At 41.4% G+C, this 26,786-nt stretch overlaps 2 protein-coding genes across 19 annotated transcripts in view; one reads left to right on the forward strand and one right to left on the reverse strand.

Annotated features, from left to right (window-relative positions):
• The window catches only part of TARDBP (TAR DNA binding protein), a 38,765-nt gene extending 27,075 nt beyond the window's left edge, over positions 1 to 11,690 (reverse strand). For 3 of the 17 annotated variants that reach the window (XR_014158752.1, XR_014158753.1, XR_014158754.1), the window contains exons 1-7: positions 11,537 to 11,689; positions 8,770 to 9,023; positions 7,921 to 8,084; positions 6,108 to 6,248; positions 4,889 to 5,059; positions 2,592 to 3,872; positions 851 to 950 (exon numbers count right to left, since the gene is read on the reverse strand). Coding sequence is in view for 9 of the 17 variants with exons in the window: in XM_081871176.1 (XP_081727302.1) it covers positions 3,339 to 3,872; positions 4,889 to 5,059; positions 6,108 to 6,248; positions 7,921 to 8,084; positions 8,770 to 9,007 (1,248 nt within the window). In the remaining 8 variants the exon portion in view is untranslated. Of the gene's footprint in view, positions 1 to 608; positions 951 to 1,817; positions 3,873 to 4,888; positions 5,060 to 6,107; positions 6,249 to 7,920; positions 8,085 to 8,769; positions 9,024 to 11,536 lie in introns of those variants that run through there. The other 14 variants (XR_014158749.1, XR_014158750.1, XM_081871177.1 and 11 more) reach the window with 10 other exon arrangements.
• Positions 11,691 to 11,845: 155 nt separating this feature from the next.
• CASZ1 (castor zinc finger 1) overlaps positions 11,846 to 26,786 on the forward strand; it is a gene marked incomplete at its 3' end in the record, with an annotated part of 444,050 nt that continues 429,109 nt past the window's right edge. For both annotated transcript variants that reach the window (XM_081870667.1, XM_081870666.1), the window contains exons 1-3: positions 11,846 to 12,180; positions 15,200 to 15,302; positions 16,622 to 16,652. The remainder of the gene's footprint in view (positions 12,181 to 15,199; positions 15,303 to 16,621; positions 16,653 to 26,786) is intronic.

Consider the following 26,786-nt stretch of genomic DNA (forward strand, 5'->3'; position numbering starts at 1 on the left):
TAAATAGCCCAGTTTTAACTAGCTGGTGATTAAGTTCAAGGGCTTCATTTTCTGTTTTGTCAATCTACATCTAGTAGCTCCTAAAAATTATGCAAACTCTGACAAAGCTGTAGCACCCATGGAACTCCCCTGTGCCCTACTACTGAGAAAAGATTTCAGAAACTATTCTGTTCTTGTAAGCAGGGTGTACTGACAGCCAAAACAGATACATACAGCTCAGAGGAATAGGACAAGACCCCTAGAGGTGCTGTTTAATTAGCTGCAACATTACATTTGCAACTGCTGAGACCAAAGCACTCCAAGACTCAATTCACACCCACACAAATTTGGACTGCAAGAGGAAATTGTCAACACTACATCTATTTGAGTAGCATCGCCTCAGTAATTAAGAGATGCTCAGTAGGTAACCGAAACACACAAACACATTTGCTCACATAGGGCCTTTGTTAAATTACTATGCTGTTTATTACTAAATGAAGCTCATTAGCAAGATAATCCTTCTAGCAGTGTTAAACTGACTGTGCTCCTTATTTGACACTTTAAATCACATTAGCATAATAGATGCAAGTCTATTGAAAGTTTAAGCAAAACAAGACTCGACACTCAAGTTATGGGAATACCTTTTATTAACTTGCTTTAACACACTGGTGGAAATAAAAATTAAAGATATGAATAATGTTTGAAAACATTTCTTAATACACTTAGGTATCTGAGGGAGGGGAGAGAAGAACCCTTAGTGATCTACTGGGATTAAAATATCACAGCATGTGTTCCCCCTTGGCCCTAAACTTTTTTTAAAAAAGACAAGTTAAAAATAATTTAAACCATGCCAGCGATGTATTAAACTTACCCTTATGATCCTTCCCGAGATGACACAGTTTAGCCTTTGGAGGTCCGAGAATACCATATTAAGTGTTACTCAGCAGCAGTAGCTGGTATTAGTGCAAGTGCTAAAATGCAAAATTCAGATGGTACAGAGTTTGGCAATGGATGTGACTTAGGTGCAGAAAAGGTTAAGCAATTTATTCAAGAATATCTGTTCTCTGGAATAGTCAGATTTGTTTTACAATGAGAGGCAGGTGCTGGAGTATGTGTGGATTTTAGCATTAAACAGCAATGCCAGTATGAACACCCAACAACACGTTTTAAGTGTCCATATCAGTCTTTTAAAAAGAAAGAATATAAACTGCAGATTGAAGGGAAAATGGAAGCTAACTTTTCAGGGTTTGGGGAAAATTCACAATGAAACAGCACTATACCAGTTTTCCAGAGTCTGCAAAATGGAAGCTTTAAAATTTAAATCAAGTAATGGAATGACCCTCGTGATTTAACAAATTTAACAAGTTTTTAGGACTACTGAGTCGACAACCTTGTCGATTCTGCTCCTTTACACAGGAAAACCTAACACTTCTACTAACACATGGTTAAGTGGATGTCCTTTATGGTGAAACCAACTGAGGACTTAATACTGTAGCCCACCAATTCAGTCACATAAAACAGAATACACTGGAGCCTCAATACGACAGGTATGCTGAGAGTTTTGGCTCTTGTCTCCAACACTCAGTCTTCTAAAGGGAACTGCTCATCAGGGATGGGATACCTCATTTGGCAGAACCGGATTTCAGATGTGTATCATCACAAAATGCTACGCAGATGGGACTTGAGTGGAGCTACAGGGTTCAACTACATTGATGGAACAGCAAACTTAAAACAGCAAATAAATTTTTACAACAGTTTTATCCCAACATAAGATATATAAAAAAAAGTTAACTGCTATGAACTCTTTGCATTTGGGGGCTGTCAAACACACACACATATTACTTAAATCAGTTTTATTTAAGAATGTCCTACATTGACAAATCTTATAAAAAGCATCCAAACACAGAACTGCAGCAAACAGCATTCATATGGATATCTTACAGACAGAAAAAATCTTCCACCCATAAGGGAACCCCCAAGCTCGGAAGTGAGCTCTGCTACAAAAAAAAAAAAAAAAAAAAAAAAAAAAGACCCACAAAGCACACCACAAGCTGGATGTTCCCATCAAAAGCCCCACCTTCAGTTCACGTTACCACACTTACAGGATCATTAAACAGAAAAGAACACACACCATACAGCATTCACAGCAGAGTTGACATAAAGGAGAAAAAATATATATACAGATATTCATTTCACTTAACACATCCAACTAATCGGTTAACTAAGTAAAAAGCCCCCCCACTTAAGTTCTTCCAGATCACGATGTCCTTCTGAATGCAAGAAAAACACTCGTACGTCCGCTCCCAATGCTCTCTCCGCACACTCTCACCAAAGCCACAGGATCGAGGGACATCGTGCCAAGAATTTTTGTTTTTATTTTTTAAAAAATCCCAAAATGCACCACCAGGTCTCTCTCTTGCATGCGCCTCCTCCTTTTTCTCGCACATACCAAGCCCTCACATGCCTCGGCACCACCAATCCAATCCAATCCCACACAAGGTTTTTCAAAAGTTCAAACAAGCCTTCTGGTTCCATCTCACAGCCTTGCGTTCATAGCGTTGAATACGACTCCATGAAATAAAAAGAGTAGCGGATAAAAATGGAACACCCACCGTCTTAAGACGTAGCATGTGCAGTGTGATGAAGGAGTCTTGGATGAGGAAAGCATGGAGACAGGAGTATTCCTAAGGCAGGTTTTTTTTTTACTGCACTGCTTTCAATGAAGTGCTTCTTCCATACACATTTGAAATGAGATGAACTGCAAGGATTAAATGAGGTCTTCATACCGTACTTTAGTATGAGGAGGGGAGACAGTGTTAAAAGGAAAAAAAGCCGACACCAACATTGCATTCTCCACACAGGACATTTGGGGGAGGGGGAGGGAGAGAAAGAGAGAGAAAAATTCTTATGGCGGGGGATCAAATTAAATTTTTAAAGAAAAAAAAACTAACAAGGAAAGGATGCTGTTTCTGAAAAATGGCTTCCATTTTTGAAACATGCAAAGATCTCAGCTGACTAGGAAATGAGGAATCAAATTTTTACGAATTCCTATCAAATTGCAGAGCGTCCGTTTACCAGTCAGGCGAACAGCAGTTCACTTTCAAACCACTCAATATCCCAACTCATGTATTCCAACTCATTGTAACAAAACCTATAAAACTCCATTTAATCTTCCTTTTATTCCCCATTAGAAAAGAAAAATTTGTCAAAAATATTGTTGAAATATACTACACGCTGAACAAATTTGGATTTTTTTTTTTTGTTTAGTTTTGTTTCAGTATATGCATCTTATAATATACTTACCAGGAGCTCTAGAAAAAAAATCTGATTTCCCACCACAGAGTCAGTTATTAGGTTGCCTACATTCCCCAGCCAGATGATTTGGATTCCATGCTTGAGCCAAAACCGCCATTAAAACCACTGCTAGAGCCCGTATTTGATGAGCCCCACCCTATTGCTGCACCCGAGTTAGAGCCTCCGTAAGAATTACTCCCTGAACTAAAGCCCTGGCTCTGCTCCCTCTGCATGTTGCCTTGTGGCTGGTTGTTCCCCGATGGCCCAGACTGGTTTTGCTGGCTAGCTAGCATGCCCATCATCCCCCAACTGCTTTGGAGCGCTGCCTGAGCTGCTGCCATCATGGCTGGGTTGATACTAAAGGCTCCAAAGTTCATCCCACCACCCATGTTACTGCCCTGGTTGTTTCCCAACCCTCCACCTCCACCACCTCCCCCCCGGTTAGGAAATCCACCCTGATTCCCAAAGCCTCCTGGATTACCACCAAATCTTCCACCTCTTTCTAGTTGTCTACTGCTATTATGCTTAGGTTCAGCATTGGATATATGGACGCTGATTCCTTTTATGATCAAGTCCTCGCCACAAAGGGACTGGGCAACCTATAAGAAATAAGGTACACAGACTGAGTAACTTTGAAAACAAAAATCAGGCACAAGCAAGCAACTTTAAACCAAAGTAACATACAAAACTATAGGGCTTAATTTTATGCTTATCCTGGTCTATGACAGTAAAAAAGTACTTAGGATATGTACACAGCACTACTTCAAAAGTAATATTGGTCCCCTCATTGCGATGGAAAATTCAGTCCTCGTAAAGAATGACACTGTAGAATGAGAACATTCCATTTTAAGTGCACTGGACCTCTTTACTGTTTCTGCTCAATATGAACAGCCAAGGGAAGAAGCAGCACATTTGCTCACATCACCTTCATTTAAGATTTCTAAGACAAAGATGCTACCTTTATATCAATGACAATTTATACAGTTTACTGTTCAGTAAGATTACTTTGCACAGACTTGTAAACAGTGACTCAACAAGTGGTCTGTGGCAAGAACATACTGCTTCTCAGCAACAAGCTGAAAAGGTTCTAGAACTAGGAGTTTTTTCCTCTTCACCCCTCAGTCTCCTTTCAATCAGTTGGTGTGCTACAAATGCGCAATATGTATGCTTAGACAATTAAGGAAGTAAGTTTAGAGGCTACTAATTCCAGTGGACAAGGCTTGTCTTGTGTCTAGCTCTGCAACTGAACACTGACAAGTTGGATAAGTATTCAGCTACATCTGTTAAGCAAGTCAGTGAACAGGGGTACCTCCAGGATCAAGCTTTCCAAATTTCCACCTTAAGAGTGAACGTGATATGCACCCAATAGGAATGCTATTAATAGAATCATAGAACTGTAGAGTTGGAAAGGATCATCTAGTCCAACCTCCCACAATGCAGGAATCTCAGCTAAAGTATTTATGAAAGATGGCCATTCAATAGGACAACAATTAGTCTGTCTTAACACTCATAAGCCTGCTGCACAAGGTTTTTATACACAATAAGTAAACAAACTTAATGAACAATGATTAAGTTGCCCACACATCAGCAAAAAATCAGGGCCCTGAATGAATACCTGATCATCAGCAAACGTAACAAAAGCAAAAGCTCTGAAGGGTTTGGGGATGAAGACATCAACCACTTCTCCATACTGGGAAAAAAACTGACGGAGCTCATCTGCAGTCATGTCGTCGGTGCAACGCCCAACAAACACCTTCCTGCTACGCAAAGGTTCATCTGGACTTTGCTGGTGTCAATGCAGAACAAAAGATTTCAATTAATACAAATGTTTTTGCCTAGCTATTGTAATAACCAACATACCGACGCAGTTGTACACACCACAAGAGCCGACAGATTTACCAGCTAAACAGAAACTAACCATGAAACCCATTCTAGATTCTGTAACTGTATCTTTTGATACTCAAATGTATAGTAACATAGGACTGGAAACAGACTAGCAAACAAGGAATGTTACAATCTAAACACAGAACTTGTGCCAAGCTTAGAAGACACAGTTAATTATACTGTAAACATTTTTGAGAAACTGGGAGAAGCAGCACAACCATTTCTTGTTTCACCTGCACTCCTAGACAAACGCTGCAAGAAATTAACAAGACATGCTGGCTACAATAGTAAGAACACTTCCTTGAAGTTCTTTTTCAGAAATGGGGAACCTCAGGCTTGGGGATCAAATGTGATCCTCCAAGCCCCTCTACTTGGTCCTGGAGATTTCACCATGCCATACCCGTACTTGGCAGCCCATATCTTTCATCAGCCTTGCTTTGCACCCAAAACTGAGCATTTTTACCTGGCTGAAATGTGTGCTTGAAGTCTGATAATGCTTTTTGCTTGCCTGGAATACAGGAGGCTCTGTGGGATGTGTAGAAACTAGCCCATTGATAAAGGCAACACCGCAATACTCAGGCTGCATTTGCCACTAACCCCTCCTACCACAAGCATACGGCCCCTGAAAGGTTGCTCAGGTGGTCTGAAAAAGGTTCCTAAGCCCTGTTCTATATGGAACAGTGAGTGAATAGCCAGAACCCAAAGAACTATTTCAGTTGTGATCAAAGGGACTTGTTTGCTGTTCCTCTTTAACCAATTTTGAAAAGTGCCATCAGTTTCAAAAGTGATCTGCTATGTGGCATGGAGGGATGATGCTTATGCAGTATTTTGAACCCCAGCCAATGTATTTAGAACTAAAGAACATCTCATTTTATATGTTATTTGGGGCTCATTCTTGACAAGTTTGGCTTTACATACTTACAAAGCCTAGAACAAGTTACATTAAGTACCTTAGAATTTGGAAGTTTGCAGTCGCACCATCTTCCATCTATCATGTGGCGCTGAGACATGACTTTCACCTGGGTTTCATAGTCAGTGAATCTTACAAAACCAAACCCTTTTGAGTGGCCAGTTTTGATGTCCTTCTTAACCTGGAGTTAAGAGAAGAGATTACATGGCTAGAACAACAATCACAATGTGCTGGCATTTATGTACTACTACTATTCAGCTATGTTATAGACTGAATTTCAAAATGTAGTGCAAAAAAAGTTCAGAATATTTCACCTTGTTTTAATCATCTTCCCTTGCTAACAGCTATAGCATAGAAACCAGGCTTCTCTGTTCCTCCTCAACCATCATTCTATCTGGCTGCAGCCGAGGCATACAATGGAGGAGGGGCCACTCCATCAGCTCTACTGAGAAACCAGCTCAGCTTGGCTCTTTCTGGACTGTTTCCATTCAAGCTGATCATTATATGAGCTTTGTAACTTTAAGAAGTGGTGTCCAAATTGGCTTGTTTGCTTCTTCCTTCCTCATTCATTGTTAGCTTGAGTCATGCATTTTATATTGTAAGCCTGAGGGAAAGAACTGGCTTGTTTGTTACAAATCTTATGTAAGCTGCTCTGAGCTTCTCTGGCTGAAGAACAGGGTATAAAAAGCTTCAAATAATGTTATTTTGACAAACAAAAAGTTAAATCAGTGTGTGCAAGTTTCAATTCAAGCAGAAAGGTTAAATTTGTGGCATATGCCATTTAACTTTCAAGGTTCACACACAAACATATGACTCAGATTTAGATGAACAAGTCCAGCTACCAGCATGAAAAATGTCACAACTATTCATTTTTACCACATTAAATTCAACTGACAAAACTCAATACCAAAACAGACTAAAACCAGGAATTGAGCCAAATTCTGAAACACATATAGCTGCTCAGTACCACTGGCTTGCCTCGGAGGACAACACAAAGGAAATCAGATGTCTGAGGATAGGAAATGGCACCTCAACAATTCTGTTACCAAAAAGAAATTTCTGTTCTCGATACCAGGTTGGGATACAATTTTTATTGTGAAATCCTTTTGAAAGTCATTTTAAGAACCTCTCAGCACTATAAAGTGGTATATAAGTAAGGTAAAGGTAAAGGGACCCCTGACCATTAGGTCCAGTCATGACTGACTCTGGGGTTGCGGCGCTCATCTCACTCTATAGGCCGAGGGAGCTAAGCCGCTTCTGACAAACCAGAGAAGCACATGGAAAAGCCGTTTACCTTCCCACCGGAGCGGTACCTATTTATCTACTTGCACTTTGACATGCTTTCAAACTGCTAGGTTGGCAGGTGCAGCTCACCCCATTGCGGGGATTCGAACCACCGACTTTCTGATCAGCAAGTCCTAGGCTCTGTGGTTTAACCCACAGCGCCACCCACGTCCCTTATATAAGTATTCAAAAGTAAATAAATGTACAGCAGCTTTATATATTTGAATTAGGCAGTCCAGTGGGAAGCGCTTCAGAGAGCTTAGGCAGGGTGGCAAGTTGTAAGCGGAAAAAATAGGAAATCGCTAACTTCACCGTTTTTGCAGTGGGTCAAGCAATATCTAGTAGCACTTCTATGGTTTAACTAATTGTGGCTCATGAAATGGTAGTTACTCCTGTTGCCAGCCTAAATGCAAACAGAAGGAACAGACTGAGTTCTCTTCCTCCTCTCCATAACCAGAAGCAATAGTCAGTTGTTTTACTTAGGGACAACACAGCATTCATGATAGGGAGTACAACAGTTACCCTAAAGTCTAGGGACATAACTGTTTATCGAAAAGAAAGCTAGATACCTGCACCATAAGAACTTCTCCGAATGTGCTGAAGTACTCCTTCAGGTCTTGCTCAGTTGTTTTCCACGGAAGACCCAGAACTATCAAATCTGATGTTTTCTGTACTGCTCTTTTCACCTTAACAGCTGATGAGGCATCTGCCTCATCCATTTTCCTCTTGTTGTCTAAAGATAGATGTGTCCATCAAACAGTCAGCACTTTTAAAAATAACTAAACAAATAATCCCATTAGTTGCAATGAAACATTTTAGTGGAGCAGATCATTCTAGAGCTACATGCAGCCCAATCCTAAATTTACTCAGAAGCCAACTCATTAATGTTCAATGTAGGGCTTTTAAAAGGTTTCCCTTAAAATGCATGTACTCAGAAGTACTACTGTGTTCAATGAGACTAATTCCCTAGTAACCGTATTTAGGATTCCAGCCTTAAAGTGTATTTGCTATAAATACACCAATTCTCCCACTTGTATTTTGGGGAAAGTCTTATTTTAATCCTTTTCACCTTTAAAACTGCTGCCACTGGTAACTTGTATCTAAAAGAATAAAAAAGGTATACTACTATTTATTATTATTATTATTATTATTATTATTATTAATTTATATACTGCCCTTCAACTAAAGATCTCAGGGCAGTTCACAAGAAAAAATCATAATCTAGTTGATCAATGTGGGGTATAAAAAATAAAAGTTGCTCAATTGCCTAACAATTTGAGCAACTTATAGGGATTTGGAATTCTAAGGCAAACTAAAAGAAAATAAATTATCCATATATGGGTTTTCATTTTCAAAAATTATCCATGATTCTTTCTTTTTTAAAAGCAAAAAATAGCACATACAAACAAAGCACACACCTTTGGGATAGTTAACAACATACACCAGATTTCCCCAGCCATTATCTGGTGCATGCAGAATTCCTTCCACTAATCGGACCCCTCTCATACACTGAGACACGGGGTTCCTGTAACGCAGGCCACATGCTCCTGGAAACTGAGCAGTAACTGTGGAGAGCAAGACAGTCCCATCATCCTCTGAAGGAATCTCAATGGGTTCCTCATTTTCATCTTCGGTAACCCGAATGTATTCTGACATTTCTGCCGTGGTGTTGCTAAAGAATAAAAAAAGAGAAAAGCGAATAATATCTAGTTTTTAAAAACTGTAATCGTTGGTAGTAACAAGTTACTGTAGAAGTGGTTTACTATATGTACAGCACTCTGAAGTAAAAACAGTTGTCCCTCCGTTTTCCTAATTAAGTAGTACAGATAAACAATTATCATAGTTCTATGGTAGAGCACATGCTTCACAAGCAGAAGGTCTCAGGTCAATCTGTAGAATCTCCAGCCAAAACAACATGGTATTAGGTTATGTAATAGACCTCTACCTGAAAGACTAGAGAGTCACTATCACTCAAAGTAGATAATATTGAGCTAGAATTACAAATAATCTGGACTAGTGTTGGAGAGCTTCCCGTGTTCTTATACATATTATGGGTTATAGCTACCAAAGTCTTACTCAGAGTAGACACACTGAAATTAATGGATGAGAGTTGGTTGTGTTCACTGAGTGAATCGGCCAGCTCTTATTTTATTCTGCTTTTCAGATGAAAATTGTATCCAAAATCAGTTCATATCAATCAGTAATCTTCAGGTCATGACCTCATCTTACAAATGTAAATAAAATTAAAAACAAACAAGAGAGACATATGGAAATGAGCTAAGCAAAGCCAAAGGAAAATGGCAAGTGGTACAAGCATTTATATCTGGTTTAAGAGGTTCAACTTCCTTGTGGCCTCTGCTGCTCTGGCTGGCAGCATTAAGTCAGACAGCACTTTCTCTCACTTCAGCAGGCCCAAGGCAAGTGGCAGTTGGAGAAGAGTTCCTCCTGCCAGGGAGGGGGGAGCTCTCTGTAATTATTATGTCTCCAGCTGATGGCTGGGGGCCAGAATGACCTTAACCTTTTCTCTAAAGTACAGAATACACAACCTTTCATTGGCCCTTACTCCTCTGTCTAATGGTGGAACTCAGAATGTGCTTCCCCTTTCAAATAATGTTAGAAAACAAGGATGAATATCCCTAGAAAAGTTATTTTTGGAATCACAGAATTGTCGAATTGGAAGGGATCCTAAGGGTCATCTAGTCCAACCCCCTGCAATGCAGGAATCTTGACTAAAGCAGCCATGACAGATGGCCATCCAACCTCTGCTTAAAAATCTCAATGAAAGTGTCTACCACCTTCCAAGGAAGTCCATAGCTCTTACTGTTAGAAAGTTCTCCTTTCTTGTAACCTGAAGCATGTAGAATACTTTGAGATCATTAGAGGAAATGCACCTTTCTTTGTTTCAAGTTGTGCATTTTAGTGTTGAATTGTTGTATATTTTATTGCTTATAAGCCTAGAATAGCTCTGTTAGTAGAGAATAGGACTCTTCATCTCAGGGTCATGGGTTCGAGCCTCACACTGGGCAAAAGATTTCTGCACTGCAGGGGGTGGGGCTAGATGACCCTAGTGGTCCCTTCCGACTCAATAATTCTATGATGTTATGAATCCCACCCTGGGATGTACAGATGGGGTGGGTTACTCTTTTAAAAAGTAAAAGAAATCCAGCCAGATGGACAGGGTATATAAAATTTGTTGTTGTTGTTGTAAAATAGTAACCTATAAATTAGTATTATAAAATAGTAACCTATAAATTAAGGTAGTAAGTAACCACCACCACAAATAGTAGGAGTTAGTAATACATTATCATCAACACACCTAACAAAATTTTAATTCAAATAAAAAAATTATATTAGTAACATCAAAATTTAAAATATTTAAGAACACATTTGATGCATCGCTACACCTCTTTAACCTGGCCCACCCTTATTCTCTTGATTTCAGTGTATTTTAAAATTTTTAATATTTTATTTTTAAGTTATTGTAACCCATCCTGAGACCTCATTGTGTAGCATAAATAAGAATCAGAAATCATCATCATAATCATCAACATAATATTAACATTTACTTCGGAGTAAACACACAGAACGTTCAGCTGTAAAGACATGATAAATATAATACTTGCCCTTATTAAGAAAGACCATGCTTAGAATTAATTATAAACGCAATGTTTACAATAATGAAGACTGTGCTTGCCATTATTAATAAACATAACGCTTTCTATTAATACTAAATATAAATCTTACCAACAATTTTAATGCTTACCACTACCAAGAATAAAAATTACGTTTGCTATTATTAATACTGTAAAGAATAAATAATAAAGGATCGACTCCCCTCCCCCCCCCCGCCCCAGCGCGTTTAACAGGTCAACCCTCTGCGCTCGTTTACTCTGAGGTAAGCTGCGCTTCGGCCAACGGCCTTTATACTGTACACGCATATATATATATATATACTGTATACTTATATATGTGCTTCGAATAGGACGTCCTGAGCCTAGTTTATTCCACAAAAGATACACCATGTGCGACAACGGCCCTCCACGTTTCACCGCTCACTTTCCCGGCCTTCCCGCGCTAGGCCCGAAAGCCACCGTGAGGCCTCCGCTAGGCCGCCTCGGCCCACCCCCAAGCCAGCTCGGGAGCGGGGCCCAGGTTTCCTCTCAGCCTCGGATCCCGCTCGCTTACCGTCGGCGCGAGGCCTGAGAGAACAACCGACCAAAGGACGACGACGGTGAGTTCCAGTCCCTGCGTGTGCCGCGCGAGGAAGAGGAGGGGGACTCTCGGGCCTCCGCGGTTTTTCCCTCCCTGCCGACAAAATGGCGGCGCCCTCTTTCCCCTCAAAAGCAAGAGGCTCGAAGGCGCGTTCTCGGAACGGTCCATCCTGACCGCGCGGGGAGGCGACAGGGGTCTTTTCGAGACGCTGAGTAGTTATCCGCTCCGAAGAGAACTCCGTAGACTGCAAATAGGGCTTCCGGTTTGGTGTTGCTTTCCCAGCCCGTGCTTATCGGGGGTGGCCCCGTTTAAATAATTTGTTTGAGAGGAAAGTTGATGGCACTCCCCTTCCTCTAGCCATAAACCGAGAATGGTATGGTCCATTCGGCTGCGTACTGCGCTTGCGCTCGCAGAAATGGTGAGCTAAGGAAGGGGAGGAGGAAAAAGGAGACCCGAGCAAAGCTCGCTGGGTAGCGGTGGTTGGTAGTGTGCGTGCGCAGCAGTTTGTCGGTGAAGCGTGAGAGAAAACGGTTGCACAATATGGCGGGAACGGGGGGGGGGGTGGAGGGAAAAGTTCCATTGAAGCGCATGCGCAATAGCAGAAGCATTTCTGTGAGGTACTTAACAAAAAAATGTTAATTTTTGTTGTCCAAACTTGATTTTGAGGTATTTTGTTCTGTTTCTCCTCAGCACCAGACAGGCCAGGAAACCTCTTTCAAAACCCTTGGGAAGTTTACACATATGGAGACGTTACTTATATGTATTAGTTGCCTCATAAACTTGATACAGGCAATTAACAGATTCAGACGTAATTGATACAGTAACATACAACCTTTAAAATAACTGTATTTCCATTTATTTGTTCATTCTTCCAAAGCAGCAAATAATAAACCTCCTTCTCCAGTGATCCATCAATTAAAACAGCTCCTTTAGTTGCAAGTTATATCTGGCAGGGACAGTACTGTTGGGTAGTCTTTCAGAACAAAAATCCCAGAAAGCATTTTTCACCCAACAACAATGGATTCTAATGCATCCTGTCTGCTATACATTTTTTTTTGGGGGGGGGGGGAGTGCACCCTCTGGAGTCTATGGTTTTACATATTGGGACATAATAATCAACCACCTGTTCCTTAGCAGCTCTTAAAATAGGTAAATACAACCTCAAATAAACAACACCACATGACCTATTACACTGGGTCATGATGTATTTAACAAAAAAAAAGCCAAAATGGAGAAGTCATGTGTGAAGAACTAAGTTATATTCAGTAGCTTGCAGAACTGCCTTTAGCAGCAATAACTTGAAGCAACTGTTTTCTGTGTGACTATATATATATATATATATATATATTATTTATTTAAGAAAATATTTATTTATTTTTTAAAAAAGTCATACAGAAAACAATTACTTCAAATTATCACTGCTAAAGGTGGTTATACAAGCTACTGAATGTACGTAATGTTATAAGAATTTTTAGTTACAGATAGGTAGCCGTGTTGGTCTGCCATGGTCAAAACAAAATAAAAAAATTCCTTCCAGTAGCACCTTAAAGACCAACTGAGTTAGTTCTAGGTATGAGCTTTCGTGTGCATGCACACTTCTTCAGATACACTGAAACAGAAGTCACCGGACCTTTCTATATAGTGAGAAGGTGGGGAGGGGTATTACTCAGAAGGGTGGTGGGAATGGGTGATTGGCAGATAGCTGCGATGAGCCTGTTGACGACTCTTAACGACTGCAATAGGTCTAACAGGAAAAAGCAAGGGGTGAGAAGTGCTTTTTCCTGTTAGACCTATTGCAGTCGTTAAGAGTCGTCAACAGGCTCATCGCAGCTATCTGCCAATCACCCATTCCCACCACCCTTCTGAGTAATACCCCTCCCCACCTTCTCACTATATAGAAAGGTCCGGTGACTTCTGTTTCAGTGTATCTGAAGAAGTGTGCATGCACACGAAAGCTCATACCTAGAACTAACTCAGTTGGTCTTTAAGGTGCTACTGGAAGGAATTTTTTTATTTTGTTAAGAATTTTTAGATATTATATTTATATATATATAAAATAAATGTTCATAAATGTACCAAGCAAACACATACAAATATGTAAACCACATGTCTGAAACCCACAGAAAAGTCCTGAAACCATTTTCTCTCTCCCAGAATGACCTCAAATATTTCTCTGCAAGGAAATGAGAAACCTCCCCCATTGTCTCTGTCTTCACAAATACTGTCTTAAGGGCACATTTAAGGTGTGAATAGGGTGAGCCTGTGACCTGGCTCAGGAATTGTATCATTACAAAAGAATGGCCAGACTCCCCAGGTAATCCAGTCAAGTGACAGGTAACCTGGCAGACAGGGTAAAAACAATGCACTCAGATTTCTGTTGTAGACCGCCTTTGCTGTGATGTAGGTAAGATGTGTCGGGGGGGGTGGTCTTGGGCTACACCCCTTCCATGATGCATGTATGATGTATGGAGGAGTGGTCTAGAGCTCCAGGGCAGGGAATTTCAAAATGGCTATTTAAGGGCACGCACACATAATAATAATAAATTTTTATTTATTCCCCCAATTTCCGGCTCAGAAAACCGGTTCAGGGTGGTGAACAACAAATTTAAAACACTTAATTGTGATACAACAAAAAACAGCATAAAATACAGTATAAAAGCGTGAATAACAATAAATTTAAAGTTCATAAATCAATTTAGGGGGAAATCCATCCAATAAACATTAGATGATCACTAGGGCTAGCTGGCTAAATTAGTCCTATTTGGGCCAGCGAGGAGGCCAGGGGAGAATTAGCTGTGGGATCCCAGAGCGAGTAATCTTCATAAAAAGGGGAGGGAGAGAGAAGGAAGGGGAATAAAGGATCAGGCTAAATTCAAATTGAAAGCCAGGTGAAATAGCTCTGTCTTACAGGCCCTGCAGAAGGAGGTTAAATCCTGCAGGGCTCTGGTCTCATGGTTTGGTTGTCCTCCTCTCTCCTGCGTACGGGGGAGCACCCTGTTGCAACAGTTAATGAAGATCAGGCTTACTAGCTGCTTTGCTTCTCAATATTCTCTGGTTGGTCTCTGGTTGTTTTCTCCTACCGAAAGAGAACCTACAAAACGACTCTATATGGGCTCTTGGGTACCCCATAAGGGAAAAGGAGCAGTTTTTTTACCTCTAATGTTAACTTAGTGCTTCACACATGGTATGGCTTTTATCAGACTTTCACCTCGTTGTGTGGAGGTATTTTGGCCCACTCTTCTTTACAAAGTCACTTCAGTTCATTGATGTTTGCTCATATGAAATGTGCCTTTTCAGTGCTAGCAAAATTGGGATCCTCTCTAAAACTATATTCCTATGAAGAAGAGACCCAAGGGTCCCAGCATGCCCAAAAGCCCTTCCTCCTCTTTGTAATATAAGGTATTACTCAGAGGTAATGGAAAGCAATAATAAAATGCTCAAAGGAGCCCCTTTCTTTATAATTGGGTTCCAAAGCTCTGAAGTCTTTGCTTTGAAAAGGGGGAAGGGGAGGGGGTGAGCTGTCCATGTAGAAGCTCAAATTGTAAATTTTTGCAAAACTTTGTTGCCACTGTGGGCGAGTTTCACACATACACATCAAATCTTGTTCTTAAAAGATTCCTCCCCCTTTTTCCACAGCATGTGACAGAAGCAACCTCCGTCTAAGGAAGATGGTAGTGAGAGGACCTGGCAGTGAGAGGACCACTTTAGAGAGCCAAATAACAACACTTCAGAAGAAAAGGTTTCTTTTTAAAAAATAAATTTTTATTAAGGTTTTAAAGATTAAATAACAATCAAAATAAAGAAAAAAAATACACCATCAAAAAACAGAACAAAGAAAAAAGGATAAAAGAACAAATCAAACCTATGCATCACTTACTTACATTCACTTATTTCCTTGACCTCATCACACCTCCCATTTTTGTATTCTAATTCAAATTGTTATTTCAGCAAATCCTTGCAACCTTATTTTAATCTTAGTAATTTGTCTTATTATACTATAATCTTACATTCTCTCTTTCACCAATTCGTTTTTACTTAATCCTTTATGTCATTTCTGCTAAAACCACATAATTTTCTTTTCCCAACATCTTTCTAACAATCCTTAATTTTGCAATATTTTTGAAGATAAACTTTAAATTTTTCCCAATCTGCTTCCACCGACTCTTCTCCTTGGTCCTGGATTCTGCCAGTCATCTCAGCCAGTTCCATGTATTCCATCACCTTCATCTGCCATTCTTCCCGGGTGGGTAGATCTTGAGTTTTCCAATACTTTGCGATGAGTATTCTTGCTGCTGTTGTGGTGTACATAAAAAAAGTTCTATCCTCCTTTCGCACCAATTGGCCGACCATGCCCAAGAGAAAGGCCTCTGGTTTCTTCTGGAAGGTATATTTAAATACCTTTTTCATTTCGTTATAGATCATCTCCCAGTAGGTCTTAATCTTTGGGCATGTCCACCAAAGGTGAAATAATGTACCTTCAATCTCTTTACATTTCCAACATTTGTTATCGGGCAAATGATAAATTTTTGCGGGCTTGACTGGTGTCAAGTACCACCTGTAAATCATTTTCATTATATTCTCTCTTAAGGCATTACATGCCGTAAACTTCATACCTGTGGTCCATAACTTTTCCCAGTCAGCCATCATAATGTTATGTCCAACATCTTGTGCCCATTTGATCATAACAGATTTAACCATTTCATCCTGTGTGTTCCATTTCAACAGCAAGTTATACATTCTTGACAAATTCTTAGTTTTAGGATCTAACAATTCTGTTTCCAATTTTGATTTTTCCACCTGAAAGCCAAGATATAAGATAGAAGGACTTGCTTGAAAATAAAACTCCAAGGTGGTTGTCACCAATGGAAGCTAAGGCTCTGAAAAAACTCAATATGGAGGCAAATTGGCCGAAATATTGGGAAATTTTGGAGCAAGAAGGAGATAGATTAAAACTGAAGAGTTTTGACAAACTAAAAAATAAAGTACGAGATTGGCTTCATTATTATCAAATAAGGGAGGTTTATAACCTGGATAAAAAATTGGCTTTCAGAAGAAAAGGTTTCACACAGGTCACACTTCTTGCCAAAAGGTAGCAGGCACTCAGTGCATTTCAGCTTCTTCTAGTCTGTACTTAAATAATAACAACAGAAAGCCGGGCGTGGGGGGGACTCAACAATAGTTTGGCTTCAAATGTGCACACACACTGCATGGCAATTCATGTTTTGTACTGATTTTAAACTTTAGAGGGGTTTTTTTATTAACAGTTTTAATACTACAAAACAATCCCCTCCTCATCTCAAAGAGGAGACAAAGGGGGAGTCTAAAGTAAAATAAAAGACAAACCAAAAACATGAATCTGTCAGCACAGCCCATCAGAAAGTATCAATATTCAAGTCCACAGTGTTTAACACAGCCAGAAAGTTGTGCATATTGCTAGTTGTTTTCGTGTTTGCTTGCTTGCATAAACAATAAAAGAGTGTCAGCCTGCTACGAAAGAATCTTTATATTTTGTTCCTTAGCCAGGCATAGTTTATATGCTAATTTTTCCACGAAAGCGACTTGCAAAACTAGCAAAGCACTCTTTAGGTCCTTCCAATATTGAGCAACAACTAGCTGGGCAGCTTCAAGAGGATCAGTTGTTAAAGGTTTGAAATGCAAACCCCCACTGTTCTTTTGAAAAATGTTTTCTGCATTCCTCGAGATTCCAATTGCTGCTGTCAAGTCATTTTAATAATTTCTGCAAAAGCTACAATCTAAAACTGACACTTTTTCACAAGTCCACACTGAGCTCGACTTTTGAGTTCTTTTAACAATTGTTCCGCATTAGCATTGCTTTCTTCTTTGCCATATCCTCAACCTACCATTTTAAGCTGAGCAATTAAGACAAACTAATTCTCTCGGCCTAACAGCACTGCTGGGCACACAAATATGTGCTTTGCCAGCTTACCCTCATGCCATGGAGAGAGTTCAGAGAGTGTCCCCTGGGTATAAACAAAAGCAGCACTTGTAGCCGCCAAGTGTGCTCAGCTAAGTACACCCGTCAGCACAGTACATAACACACTTCAATAATGATTTGTTGCCCCAGGTTAAATGTGCCCGTGTGGGCAAGCAAGCACAGTGTAATGATTAGCCACCAGCCCTCATAAAGGTTACATTGGAGTGGCAAAGGAGCTCTAATGGGCATCTTAATATAGCTTTGCGCTAAAGAGGTTAGCTACAGGTAACTTCCTAGCGTGGCATATTTGACTCTTCAGTTCACTCTTAGCTTTTCTCACATATGAAGTAGAGATAACACCTTTCCAAGGGTTCACTAATAAAATGATTATAGCCTGTGGAATGTGGAGATTGAAAAGGTCATACCTTTGGGGCTTCTAGGATGTAGCTCTGCTCACTTTTAACATCTTGCCTCTCCTGCGCTGCACTCTTTTCTGTGGCTGACCTACCCAAAATCCAAAAAGGAACTACCTCCTCCTTTCTCTAGTTAGTTAGTTAGTTAAAGCAGTTTACATAAAATTTTAGATAAACATTAAGATTACCTACTGCAGACTAAGTGAATGACTCAGGCGGTGCAGGGGTCGGTGTGCATGAGGTGTGGAGGCAGAAAACAGTCCTCACTAGGACTGCTGCAAGCACACACTCTTCTTCAGCCATTAGCTCCCTCAGCACAGCAAGATATAAGCAGCTAAAAGATCCCAGTCTAAATAACATATAAGAGCTGGCAATTACCACAGCAGGAGAGCAACAGCAGAGCTGCTCCAGCGCAGCTGTTTTCTCATTAAAAGCAGAAAGTCATTTGCACTCAGGGACTCACAGCAGCAGCAACATCAACAAAGAGGCCAGGAATAAATGTGTCTTAGTTTTCCCTGTAAAGGGGGAAGGGTGAGTGTTGTCCAAGTGGTAAATAATTATTATTAGAGACTTTTTAAATGGTCTGGATGGAGCCCTGTGTTGTTGTTGGGTTTTCTCTCATACAAGAGGCTGTTCTTTGTGCTGGAACACTGATGAGCCACCAAGGAACCTTGGTTCCTTGTCCACACAACATTGTAAAATGTTTGCAGGTGAATGGCAATGGCTGCAATCCCCCTTTTGACCTAGCCATACCTGCCCCACCCCAGATGTCATGTATGATATCAGGTGTAGGGTAGGTGGGTGTGGCTTGACCAAAATGGCCTTGGTGGGTCAAATGAGGAGACCTTGTGGACCTAGTTAAGCCCACAAGCCAGATGTTCCCCACCGTGTTATACTAGTTTCCCAACTTTGTTATAGTCATTACTGTGGGTGTTCAGTCCTAATCCCCACTACCTATCCAAGAACAACACTGCAATGAAGGCTTGGCTGGAATCTGCAGTGGGGTGAGTTCCATAGGTTACCCAGACAGCAAGGGTTTGTGGCAGCATCTTCTCTCTCCCTTCAACTTCAACTGCCAACCAGAAATGCCCAGAAGCAGTTCATCAGGTGGATGTCCTGAGCCCCAACACATCCAGAGTTATGGTAAGTCCTGATAGTGCACACAGTCCCAAGGGCAACACTAGAGAGTAGTCAGACTGTCCAAATGATAAAATACCAAAATACCAGTCCAGGTCCAATACAATGAGCAAGGTTCAAAGTCAATCCGCAGCGTCAGATTTCCACCTCTACAGAAGATCCAGGGTTGGAACACCTGAGGTCAGTCCTAAAGTCCAGTGGAGTTCCCAAAACAGCCAAGCTGTGGTACATCAATGGAGAAAGTTGAACAGACACAGAGTCTCTGGCTTGCTTCCAATCTTGATTGCTGCAAATGAGTTTGTTCCAGCTGAGCAACTCTGCCTTGCCACTTGATGAAGCATGTGATCCTCACCTGCCCTGAGCTTAATCCAGCTGAGTGACCACAAAACTTCTTCAGACCTAACAGGCCCCATGATCTCTACTTGGTCCACTAGTGATCTGGACTGTGTTCTCTTGCCTGCATCAGTCTCCTGGAGTGCATTTCCACTGTTCCTGATGTCTCAGAGACCCCTATGATTCCAGAGTTGGGAGCACCTCTGCTTCTGGTGATGTTCCTCTCTCCCCTGAACTGTCAGTTGTTGCTGCTGCAACATCTTCTGATGCCCTGTGAGTACCTCCTAAGTCCCCAACCTGCCCTTCCACATCTTTAGCTTGTCTCAGGGTGTACCAATCATGGCTACACCCTTCGCCAGGATCCTCTTCCCCTTCCTCAGTGTCCTGTCAGTTCATGACAGTGGCCCTGAGCATAGTCAGTAGGTGGGGAGTGATTGTATATGGATGAAGACTGTCCCCTAACAGTCCTTTAGTACATGGACAAAATCTGGCTTGGGTGAAGAGTCTTTGTGTCACCAAGCACAACACAGCTGTCGGTACACAAGCCCCACACTGGCAAGTCTATGCAAACCCTGAAATGTCTGGAAACATCATCAGCTCAACATCAGGAGATCAAACAAGGGTCACACAGAAATGTTTACACTCATTGTGTTCATAAACATTGACATAGCCCCAGTATGATACTTCCAGAATTAAACATCTCCTTTGAAATGACAAGTTATAGAGTTCTTCTGAACACATACAGAGTATCTTTCACTCTCCTCTCAGCGCGCTCCACATCTGGGGGCTACAAGGGTAGAACTTCCAGAGGAGGTGACCAGGTAGCCAAAGAATGACCCCTAACATCTCTTCTTTTTAGAAAGGAGTTAGCATGTGCACCTCATCCCTAGCAGACACTCAAGACCACTGAGTTTAAAAATAAAACCAAAGTACACGATAGCCATGAGAGCTACATCTTTTTAAAAATGCCCAACAGCCATGGAGAGTGTTCATTGCTGCTATAAAGTCATTTTGCCTGAGAACCTTGTCTATAATTCTTCCCAAGTTAGATAGTCCTGGATAGTAAACAGTTATGTTCCCCACCATTCCCCATGCACCTATTGTGAGGAGGTAATTTCAGCTTCTTCCTTAGAATCAAATTACAGAAGCCATTACCTTCTCTTTTTTATGTGGGATGATGGTCCACAGTCTCTTTGAGGAGCAGAGTTGTTGCTTCCAACCCCCATCTCTCCCCAAGCCAAGCATAAAAGAGCTGTAAGGAGACAGCATGCATACAAAGAGCAAGCCTGACCCCTGCAGGGCAATTGTCATTAATATGATTTGCCAGGACTTCAGATAAGCTATTCACACAGTAAGAGAAATGTTTCCTCAATGCAGAAAGAGGAATCAGCATTTGGGGGACTTCATTCAGGATGACTGTCAACACAAGGCAACTGCTGGCTGCCTTCTATCTCTTTGCAGCTTGTAGGTCTGAGATATACCGGCTCTGAAGATGGATGTTTCATTTGGCTATCGTAGCAGGCAGCACTAGCCTCAGAGGTTGACATTGTTGGGTACCTGTTGAAGCCCATACCCAACCAAGTGGCCCTACTGCTGACCCCCGATCTTTCTTTCTCTGTGTTTGCTGCCCTCTCCAAATATGCAAGCAAAAGCATCTAGAAAGCAGTTCTTGCCTTGGCCTCTTTTTAGGGCAGTGGTGCTGATTTAGAATCAGCCCAGAGGGAGAGGGCAAATGAATGGGCAGTGGTGACAGTGGCAAAGAGGTGGGCCTACCAAGTGCATTTTGGCCAATCCCATCACCACCCCTGAATTGGATGTGGAGGAGAAGCATAGGAGGCAAGAAAGCGAAAGGGGCAAAAGTATAGGACCAATGGGTGGTATCCAGTGTTAGATCTACTCAGAGTAGACTCGTTGAAATTAATGGGTATGTCTAACTTAAGTTCATTAATTACAGTCGGTCTACTCTGAGGAAGATTTCATTGGATATAGCCCCATGGCAATCAGGATGTTGGAGACAGTGAAACAAATGACGTTTTGGGTGGAAGATGAACTGCAGCAGAATGGAAACAGTGCTGCATGTGATAATTACAGGGCAGAACAGAAAATGGTGCCTTATTGCATCCCAAAATGGCAAGCCCTGGGGAGTAGGACAGGAGGAAAGCCTACTCAGTGAAAACCCATACAGTGGAGGGTAAGCTGAGGCTGAGATGGGAATGACTTGCCCATGGTTCCCTAGCAAGTTGGCGGCAGAGACAACATTTGAACCAATAACTTCTGGAGTCATAGCTCAGCTTCTTAGCCATTATGATATACCATCCCTCATTAAAAATGAACATATCCTCTTTGGCTTTACCCAATGCATGTTTTGTTTATAATGCATTCCATTCAAGTTGCTAATTCCTGGCATTTGACTCAGCATGGAGTGGGGGGGGGGATATACTTGTAAAAAGGGACCAGGTGATATCACCCTGTACTACAGTACTTCAGTCCTAGAGTTGTCTGAGGAGATTTATTGGTAGTTCCTGGATAGCTCACCTCTCTGCACAAACTGTAAATGATGAGGTCTCTAAGAGGCATAAGAACTTAAAATGAACCTGCAGGATCAGGCCAGTGGCCCATCTAGTTGAGCATCGTGTTCCCATGGTGGCCAACCAGATACCTATGGGAAGCCTGCAAGCTGGGCATGAGCGCAACAGCACTCTGTCCAACTACACTTCTCATCAACTGGTCTTCAGAGGCATGATGCCTGTGACAGTGGAGATGGAATGCAGCCATTGTGACTAGTGGCCATTGATAGCCATGTCCTCCATGGGTTTGTGTAATCCTCTTTTAAAGCCACATGACCAGGAAGCTGTACACCGGCTCCCTCGGCCAATAAAGCAAGATGAGCACCGCAACCCCAGAGTTGTCCGCGACTGGACCTAACGGTCATGGGTCCCTTTACCTTTAAGCCTTAGTTAGAAATAGCTGTCCTAAATAGTTGGGATTTTGAAACCCATGTAAAAATGCACAACATAGAGCTCTTGAGCACTGCAAGGGGAAAGAATTGTATATTGTGGGGGCCACCACAGGAAAGGGCTTGTCTCTCATGCCTACCAACCAAGTTGACCCCATAGTCGACATGAGGACAATAGTCCTTTCTCTCTGTTTCTCAATCTGTGTTATTTAGAGCATACGCACCAGCTCCTAGGGGCCAAGCTACTCTTGACATCCCCCTTTTTTAGGAGGCCGGGCCCCTCAATGTTCAGAGGGTGATCAGCTCCACCTCTTGGCTCCTTGTGGCATCAGGACACTGCACAATGTGAGGACGTTGAATCAGGCCCCCTCAATCATCTTGGGAAGAGGGCTCCTCTTAAGAATGGGAAATGTTTATTATGTATTTACAAAAGTATTGTAAACAGGTTAATACATTGGCAGAATTTTAAGGATTTTGGAAATAATACAGGAAAGTTGAGGTAGAAAAATAATTTGCGGTAGAAATGATATGCAGTTGAAAAAGAAATTTAAGGAACCAGGGGAGGGGGAGTGAGGGAAGTCAAGGGATTCGGAGAATCCCATTTTATGGATTTGATATCGCTTTTGTGTATATTTTTCTTTGTTTGTGGTTGTTGTGTTTGTGGTTGTTTGTTTGTTTTTGTTATTTCTGTTGAAAATTTAATTAAAATATTATTTTAAAAAGAGAAGATGACTCTTCTGATTCAGAGGCAAGCTGCCTCTGCTCTTAGAGGCAGGACATTTAGCCATAATGACTTCTAACTACTGATAGCTTTATCTGCCTACAGCTACGTAAACCTCACTGAGTTCAATGAGACTTACTTTTGAGTATGTGTGCATAGGATTGTGCTCCAAGTCTCTCTTGGTCCTTTGATCCCTTCACAAATCTGTGGGATTCTCACTTTGGACATGAGGGGGCAGTGTTAACTGTTGTATGACTCCACTGCTGGAGGAAATTCATTTTAATACTGATATTGAGGAAGGAGTAGTTTGTTATCTTTTACTAATCCAAAGTTTTTATATGGCAAAACATAGAATGCCATTTTCTTTTCCAAAATAGCACCCGCCACACATGCTTTTCATGCCAACAGGGTCAAATCTCAGAGGACTGTCCTTTGGAAGGATCATGGGGGTAATATCAGTCGAAACCGGGACGCTGTTGGCTCTCGTAGAAAATGAATATTATTGTGGTAGTTATGAATGCAGATTTAGGGGGTTGCTGCTGCTGCTTTGAGAGCTTCATAATAAGTTTTAATGTTCACTGAGGGGGCCATAAAACATAAGGATGAACATTTCCATATTTGAAAATGTCCTTGATTGGCAGTTTTATTATCTCTGAAAGGTGCATGGCTTTCAACACAATCAGCTTGTGGGTTTTGTTTTTGTTTTTTTACTTATTCTTTTTTTTTTTTTCCTTTTTCAAAAGCGAAAATGATTTTGCTGCTTAAGTCATGCACACAGCTAATTGTATTTTAATAAGTCTCTTAAAATCACTCTGCATTTCTTTTATATCCTAATATTAGATCAAGTGATTGCTGGGAGACACTAGAGGACACTGAAATTTATGAGGGTGAGAAAGAGATCACTGTAATGAAGCTTTAGTGGCAAAAAACCCAGTGCCAAACTATTTATGCAATAGTGATACTTTGCAGCTTGGATCAAGACCCAAGTATTCCTCCAAGAGCTGACTCAAGCACTAACACACCTAATCCAACTCACATCTCTGACTCAGAAAATGGACACTCTCTAACACAGAAAATGGCTTCCTTCCCCCCATATCTGGAATTGCCTCGTTTTCCGGCATGGAAAGACATTAAGGGTTTATTCCAGGCTTGCAGATAGCCACTAGTAACAACTAAGAATGTTAGTTCTTTCCAGCAGCTGAACAACAGGGGAATTTTGTAAAGTGGAAGGGACTTTGTTTGTTTCAGGCAGATGGGTGCCAGAACATGGTAACATAATTTAGTTTCAAATAAGTTGCATCACTGCATATGCCCAGGTGGGATAGCAAAAGTATTTGTGGATTTATTTGAAAGGCTGGCATCTGTTGGCCAAGGGGACTGGGGACCTGGAATGCCTCCCTTTAGTGTCTCCCCCCACCCCACAAGCAAGCGGGTAATGTACGTGCATCTACCACCAAGCATATAGGATTCTGCTTTCAACCTGCATTGGAAAGCACCATTTGCTTGCCACTTCCTAACATATGCTGAGAGCTGAATCCTATGTGTGGGGGCAGCATATACATGGGCTGGAGGACCTCCGCACATAGATTTCCCCAAAGCCGCCAGCTTCCCAACTGCGTCCACTAATAGCTCTGTTATGTACTGAGTTGAATAGGATCCAAACTGCAGCAGGCTGATTGCTCCTAGAACAATAGGATCCAAATTGCAGCAGTCTGATTGGTCCTAGAACAATAGGATTCAGAATGCAGCAGTATGATTGGTTGGCAGGAACCACCCAATCATGCTCCAGATATAAGTGAATCCACAACCTGATTGGCTTACAGTAGAATTCCAGAATTAGCCAATCATGTGCAGCCCATTGTGTAAATAATGTATATAAAGCAGATACTTTGAGGGGACTTTCATTCATTCCTCCTCACCACTATGAGCTGAATAAAGAGCATAAAATCACTTTGCGACTCTGAGTATATTTCAAGCTCCTTAACATTAGCTACTGTTCCAAAGCAATTTCTTGTTATACTGTAGCCAGTTAATTTCACACTGGGAAACTGGTTCCAATATGACTGGTTTATCTTCTAACTGTTTCTGTCACTAGATACTGTCACTTCTTTTCCTCTTGTATAGGCTGCTGGCATGAATGAATATTGTTGCCTGATACTGGATGGCTAAGCCTACTTTTGCCTGAGATATTATGAATATAGTGGGCCTGCTTATTCAGCATACATCCTGATTTGTTTGCACAAAGCTTACACAGTTGTTAGATTATGTCTGAGCTTTATTGAGCATTCATTCTGATTTGTTTACAGGGCAGTTATATGACAAAGAGCATTCATCATCTTGATTTGCTTGTGCCATGTTTACACATCTTCATTTGTTCATTAATCATTCGTTCATCCCACACTTTTAAGTGCATCTCCCCAACACTTTCCCTATTGCAAAAAAACCCTAGTGGCTGGTTGTTGTTTTTTGAGCACTCGAATCCACTTCACTTTGCTTAAATCCCTCCTGCAAAATAGTGACAGTCTGGAGGCACTCAGGTCAGATCCACACCATGCATATAAAGCACTCACATACCACTTTATCAGTTATGGCTTCCTCTAAAAGAAGCCTGGGAACTGTAGTTTGTTAAGGGTCTGACCGCACAGAGCTACAATTCCCAGCATTCTTAAAAAACTACAGTTCCTCCAAGGATTCTCCATATAAGAATGCTTGATACATGTTGTTTGGATGTGACCACCTCAGTGCCATCTATGTGCAATGGCATTTACAGAATACAAGAAGACAGGGCCCTATCTTGAGAAGCTTCCAATTTAACATTAGGTTCAGGAGAAACAACAAGAGAGAAAAGTGAAGGCAGGAGTAAGCAGAGGATACCTGGTGGTTTCATTTCTTCACTTTGCTTCAGTTCATGGAAAAGGTGAGTTTTGAGGAGGGACCTGTAGGAAGCAAGAGAGTGACATCACGCAGCTGTTCTGTGAGGCCGTTCCAAGCATGCCTGTCACTCATATCCTGCTTGTGGGCTTCCATCTGTCTGGCCACTGTTGAGATCAGAACAGGGACAACCTACCCATGAGGCAAGATGAGGTGACCTCCTCAGGCAGCAGGATCCAGAGGAGCATCAGATACCAATGTACCGGTAGATCTTTATTCCCCACTTTTTCCTAACATAGATCTTCACTTGTTGCTTCTTCTCTGGTGGGATGGGAGCATCATTTTGTGGTTTGCCTCAGGTACCAAAATGTCTTGGGGCTGCCCTGGAACAGTGCTGCCATAGATGGACATTTGGTCTGATCCAGCATAACTCTTGGGTTACATCCATGCCATAAGTTGAAAGCACATTGGTCCCCCCGAATAATCCTGGGAACTGCAGCTCTGAGGGGTAAATCACTGTTCAAGGATTCTTTGAGGGAAGCCATGCACTAGTTCCAGGTACAGGCAGGGATGTATGATCCCTGGGTCTTTGCAGTACGCAGGCCCTTTGTCCAGCACCCATTACCTGTCATAATGATGGGCAGTTATATTTCTGTGGCACTTTTCTAAACACATTTCCCAAGGCAGTTATCTTCTCATATAGCTAGAAAGCCGTAGGCCTAATTTGATAATTTCATCTGGTGTCTGTGGCCTAGGTTGTCTGAAAGTCTCCTTGGGACAAGCATGAACAAAGGCATATACATCTATATATAGAAATACATAGATGGATCCCAAATATATTTCCTTAGTTCCACAAA

The sequence above is a fragment of the Podarcis erhardii genome (genome assembly GCF_964252035.2).
Source record: "Podarcis erhardii genome assembly, chromosome: 7".
NCBI lineage: Eukaryota > Metazoa > Chordata > Lepidosauria > Squamata > Lacertidae > Podarcis > Podarcis erhardii.